The sequence below is a fragment of the Chaetodon auriga genome, chromosome 12 (genome assembly GCF_051107435.1).
Source record: "Chaetodon auriga isolate fChaAug3 chromosome 12, fChaAug3.hap1, whole genome shotgun sequence".
Classification (NCBI taxonomy): domain Eukaryota; kingdom Metazoa; phylum Chordata; class Actinopteri; order Chaetodontiformes; family Chaetodontidae; genus Chaetodon; species Chaetodon auriga.
Window position 1 is genome coordinate 5,002,227 of NC_135085.1, and position 6,249 is coordinate 5,008,475.

Below are 6,249 nucleotides of genomic sequence, written 5' to 3' on the forward strand. Positions count from 1 at the left end.
GTGAAGCTTCTTTAGATTTTAAGTTGAGCTCTTCACAGCTGACAGATGCTTAACACCCAGGCACAATTTGCATTTTAATGTGGTGTTCTTGTCCTTTTCACCCCCAAATTCATAATGATTCTACTTTCTACCGTCTTGCCAGTTGAGCTACACGTGTGACTGTAGGGTGTATGCAGCTACACCCGAGAAGGGGGAAAAACACAGAAACAGTGCGAATGTGTCTGGGATTTTCTTCTTTTTGCTTTTTGTAGCAACAAAAGGAACAGGGAAATGCTGTAAACTTTTAACAGCAAGATTATTTGAAAATGTAACCTACAAACTTGAATTGCAAAATGAGCGTATTGTGGTACTCATTACAACAGACAAGTAACCTGAGTACTCTAATGCAGTACTCTGTAACACATTACCCAACACTGGTCATTTTTACACTTCAGTTTTTGTGCAAATTAAATAAACAATTAGATTTTGTTATCTCAGAGCCAGGCTAGCTGTTCCCCTCTTTGTCCAGTTGTAATGCTAAGCTAAGCTAACTGGCTGCTGGCTGTAGTCTTGCATTTACCATAAAGACACTACAGTGGTATCAGTATTCTCATGTAATTCTAGGGAGAAAACAAATGAAGTACTTCCAAAAACGTATAACTATTGTGTTGAAGGGGAGCAGATCTAAGTTCCCAGGGTCCTGTGTTCCCCAGCTCAAAATTCTGTCAACACACATAAACTCTCCTATTATGTTTGGGTCAAATTTGACCTATTTCAAGTGAAAATAGTGCATAAATATTACCCAGTTTCTTTCTTTGGTCATTTGGTCACTAATGTATCTAAATCTGGCTACCCACTGCTGTCAGATTTGTCTGAAGAATGCTTTATTCAATTTAAACTTTGCATGTTTAAAATACATGCTGTTGGTGTGATGGTTCATGGGTTTATGTAAAATTAAACATTTAATTCAGTGCAGCATGACTTCATTTATGCCTGCAATTACAAGCAACACCCAGGTCATAAAATAAAAGCAAGTAAAATATGGTGCTGAGGTCGAGATGAAACGTTCGGAGACCTAGATTATTATAAGTGATCAATATTTCAAAATTTTTAGCACAATGATTTAAATGGAAGCTCCGCTCATAAACTTGTCCAGTGATTGTCTGCACTTTGCTCCTCCACTGCTCCTCCCAAAGTCTTAATAAAAAAGACAGAAGTTTTATCAGATTGTAGATGATGAAATCTGAGTTATCAGTGAGAAATACACTCTCCTATCTTGACTTCTATCCTCCTCCTCTCCTCAATCCTTTCTTCCCACTTAACAAATGAGCAACCCAAAAATATTGACAGCCTATGAATATTAATGAATACAAATGAAGTGCAACAAAAACACCTCCCAAATGTAGTGCAAAATGTATTCAGGCTGTAAATTATTAAGCAGAGTTAGCAGCAGGTGAGAGTTATGCAGTATGAAAGTCTTTTTTATCTCACGGCCCGGTTAATTATCTCCCAGCTTGACAAATTCATCCAGTGCACATCAGCGACGGATGGGGGGTCCGATGAATGGAGATGTTGATGGAAGGATGCGCAACATGTTCGTATACTTTTGTTTATATGCTGTTTACTGGTATACATGCGGTGGTACCTAACCCTAACCCTAACCCTAAGCTGCTTTTGGTCAGTTTGCTGTCCTGTAAATCTAAAGAGAAAAATGGCTTTCCACCATTATTTCCCATATTACAACCCACTGCTGTGTCACAATAAAATACCACAAGCCCTCTCAGCCCTCAATCAATCAATATCCTCTTAGAAATCAAGTCCTTAGACCTCAACAACAAAATACTGTACTTGTGTCTTGGGAAGATGGAGACGTAAATGATTTGTGAACAGGCAATTGAGAGAGCAATGTTTCGCACAGGGTGTGTACTGAAGGGGTCTGGACAACAATTTGGCTCCACCCTTTGCAACATCAGCATCATATTATATATTAACAGAATGTGAGATCAAGCTGACAGCCATTCCAGGTCGTTGTGTTGGGTTGGTGTTCCTTAGGATTGAGTCCCAACAGCTCCCACCAACAGACACACACAGCTGCAGTTTGAACACATGCCCAGCACAAAATGTCAAGTACCTCATGAGCTACAGACATAGATATATTTCTCAGGGGTTGGTGGACCAAACCAAAGCTGAAAGGCCAGTGAATATTGGACTTGCACTCAGCAGTGTCAGAGAAAGGGGGAGGGGGGGGGCTAGCAAGGCTGCTCAAAAATGATACTGACCTAAAAAAGTTTTCCTGGCTGCCATCCTCATTGGCCCTGTTTGATCTGAAAAGCAGACAGCAGTGAGTCAATTTAAGAGGAGTGAAGAATGATTATTCACAATGTTTTAGATGACCATTACAGATTAGGAAATAATTCTCTAAAATAAACCGTCAGTGTGATAAAATAACAATGAAATTCTACTTTTAAATGGGACAGAAAAGGTTGAATCCCTGCATGCTAGCCGCAGTGAGTTCATGGGAGACGCAGTGTTTGGGTCATGGAGCTTCATCAAGCGTGCTAAAAATATCATCTTTATGCTAAAGCCACAGGGTACATGTTTAAATTGGCAAAGGGCTTGATAAGCTATTCTTGAAAGGTGGAAGCAGATCAGACAATGAGAGGCCAAGTGTCAGATCCAAAATGGGAATACCTTAACAAATCATCATCTGTTAATGAAAGACACTAAAATCTATTTCTATTAAGGAAATATTAAGTCAAGTCAAAACTTCGGAAATAGCCTAACGTCGTACAACATTTGGCATAAATTTGAATGTACTAATGATGACAATTAATGTAAAAATAGTAGAAACTATTCTTTCAGGAAATATCACACAGAACAGGCCATTACACTTTTCAAAATACCAAAAAAAGTCAAATAAGTTTAAATATCAAAAAGCAATATTAAGAAAAAAAAAGGATCCATCAAGCAAAAATATTTAAAAATGCAACTTGCAGCAAAGCGTTGTGTCTCTAACAGAATGCACCTGTCCACCAGTCTACCTGTCACACAAGCTAGACTGTGACTGTGGCTTAGATCAAACTAATACTCAGACTTTAGGCAGATGTCTAAATGATTCCATTGCATAAAGCTGTCTCGTTATCTAATTTGCCAGTCTGGGTAAGTTAAGATTTTATTTCAAATTAAAAATCATGGCTGACCAAGAAATGTTACCATGGAAACATAGCATTTAGGCAATGGAGGAGACGTTTAGGGTTAAAATGAATCAATCTTTATGTGTGTGATTTTGCATTACTTGCATTACACTGCTAAGACTGGCCTAAATGTAAAGATCAGTGAGAAATATGTTTGAGAAAGCGACCCTCTGTATGAATTTGATAGCACTGAGCTTAAATTAAAAATTAAATTACTAAAACGCAATTTCTTATTATGTGTTGCTTTTGCAGACACCTGTGAGTACTGTGGAGCACACAATGTCTGCAATGTAATACTGCAGTTACCTAGAGACAGTCTCTCTGTGTGTGGTTTCACTCCGGCAGACTGGACAGTGACTTAGGTGAGCGTTGTATCTCCCAGTGTGTCCACAGGGCCGAAGCACTGGGTCCTCCTCCTGGTGATGTACCTCGTCTGAAAACAACAGATTTGTGAATTTAATAAATTAAACTTACATGAAGAAAAAAATGTATAGACTTTCATGGTTCTTTATAGATGGTTTGTCCCTATTTACCAGAGCTCCAGAGCCGCTGCAGTCCCTCACCCACAGCAGATGAGTTATGCATAGATGAGGCCTGATGTCCAGACTGGTGGTTCCCAATGTGGGAGTAAAGAGCAACACAGGGGTCAACAGGACAGATGAGATGGGTCATTAGATTATTAATATTATAGGATTATTAATATTATAGGAAAACAGATGAAAACAAACAAACAAACAAACATTTTTCTGATGTTCCTCTCATCTTGTGAATTACTGATATTTTTACTTCAGGACTCTAAAGCATAAAACAAACAAACAAACAAACAAGCAAACAAACACTGATTGAATTGGCTGCTGTATGTAACAATATGCAACCAGTGACAAGGGTTCTGAAGTTTGCTTTTCTTTGTTTTTAGGGGTCACAAACCAAAAATGTTGGGAATGCTACGAGCAGTTGTAAAATACAAAACACCTAAAATCACCAGGTACAGTAAATGCTTATCTCAGTGTGTGTGTACTTACAGAAATTAGGCTATATGTTATATCATCATACACCACAACACCATTCTGACCAGTAGGATTGGTCTCACATGGGACCTAGAAAAGGATGGTGATAAACAGAGATCAGGAATATACTTTTCTTTTATTCTGATATCAAATTACCAATATTTCATGGTTAAATATTAAGTCTGCAACGTCAAAGATGTTTATTGTGTGTGTGTGTGTGTGTGTGTGTGTGTGTGTGTGTGAGGGAATCTTGAACAGTGCAGTGTGAATACACAACAAATATGCTGCAGTACAACATGAAAGCCAAAATGGAGGCCTAATCATACTCACTGGAGGAGAGGACTCTTCTTCTGTGATTCGAGCCTGGGTGTGAAACAGCAGGACATTGATATGTTACATTAAAAATACTAGTTTGTTGTCTGACATTAACATTTATCCTCCTACACAATGCCAAACTCAATGATTGGCCCGTTTCTACAAAAAAAAAAACTTTAATAATGACATTTTGAAAAGAACGAGCGTGAGTGAGATTCTTCTCAGTGTTAAATTGGAAAATCCACTCTTCCAACGATTACATCACAGTTACAATGTTCGTCTTTTTCGCTTCCACGTCGCATAATGTTGCCGGATGAGTTTATCGTAACTGGCCTCCTCCACGTTGAAATGAAACTCTCCGTTTGACACCAGGAGAACGGACAAAATGATCCTGTTTATCATGCAAATCAAAACAAACTGTCCTCATGAACTGTAATGACACTAGAAAAACCAGTTCTAAGCAAATCTAAGAGGCGACATAAAAAGGATAGATACGGCTACCGTGTCGCAGTCATACACGTGCTAACAGGCTAGCCGGCTTATTAACAATAACATGCTGAATCACTAATCATCATCACTATTGTCAGTGGTATAAGTAAGTATAGTTACAGACAAACGGGCATTGAAACTAGTGACAGACAACACGAGATAACAGCAGCCTTACCATTTCACTTTCTTGGTTTCGTTTTAGGTGTCTTTAGCTTGCAGACCTGACAGACTTCTGCTTTTGTTTGCTAATGCTAAAGCTACTGTCAAGAAATGACTTACTCTACTTACGTACTTGCTGACGTAACAGAGATGGAATGTTTTTTATTCTCACAATACAACACAAGATCAAGACCTGCTCGTTCTTCAGACCTCTCATTGTATCACTAGACTAAATCACAGTGCTTTTTGTGAATAGAACCCTGAATTTGATTTCAAATGCATAACTTTAGGTTTGCCAATGTACTAAATAAATGACGCTTTGAGTTAGTTCAGATCGGGGGGGTGGAGCGCATTCAAATGTACCACGTGGCATTTATATCTGTCCGTTCTGGCTAAGCTCTAATGCTCATGTATATTCACAGCTATCACTGATCCCACACCATTTTGTGTTACGGGGAATTATTTCCAGCAACAGAATCCTTGCTGCTGCTTCAGATTCTTTGAGAGTTCCCTCAGACAGCAGGGTCTTTTCCACCACATCTAACTGTAAAATCATCTGCAATAAAACCATTCCTCAACTTGTGTATCTCTAACTGAAATTTAAGAAAAAAGAGACATCTCTGGAGGAATAAAACCAATCTACTGTACATCAGGAATGAATTTCATCTTACCTGGGATGTTGAGTTGTATCTCTTGTCCAATGTATCTTGTTGTCTTGTTTCAAAGCAACTGGAAAAACAAGGCTGATTAAAAAGGATGTCCAATAAGCCATGTGTTGTTGAATTTTCTTGCTAGTTACGTCCACAGAAACTAAAAAGACTTTTAAAAAAAAAAAAAAAAAAAGAAAAGAGAAAAAAGAAGAAGATCCTCATAGTGTGTGATCCCTACATTAAGTCCTTTGGAGTATTGCTCACATTCCACATGATTTTGTGAAAGAAGCAGTCAAGTACTGTAGTGTTGAGCAGTCCCAAACAAAACTGAAAAAAACAAAGCAAAACTGTAGTGTCCAGAATTGTGCTCCATTCCATTTGGTCCCATGTCTGTAAGAAAACAATGAAATTGTTAATTAGAAGTCAGAGTGACCATGGAAATAATGTAGTTAACCT

General features: G+C 38.3%; 1 protein-coding gene across 1 annotated transcript in view; it reads right to left on the minus strand.

Moving 5' to 3' along the window:
- Nucleotides 1-5,925, minus strand: part of LOC143329214 (uncharacterized) — a 42,089-nt gene extending 36,164 nt beyond the window's left edge. Inside the window, exons 1-6 of the mRNA XM_076745020.1 lie at nt 5,815-5,925; nt 4,511-4,543; nt 4,196-4,270; nt 3,707-3,779; nt 3,480-3,606; nt 2,259-2,303 (exon numbers count right to left, since the gene is read on the minus strand). Of these exons, the coding sequence (XP_076601135.1) occupies nt 2,259-2,303; nt 3,480-3,606; nt 3,707-3,758 (224 nt within the window). The 5' untranslated portion in view covers nt 3,759-3,779; nt 4,196-4,270; nt 4,511-4,543; nt 5,815-5,925. The remainder of the gene's footprint in view (nt 1-2,258; nt 2,304-3,479; nt 3,607-3,706; nt 3,780-4,195; nt 4,271-4,510; nt 4,544-5,814) is intronic.
- Nucleotides 5,926-6,249: the final 324 nt, after the last annotated feature.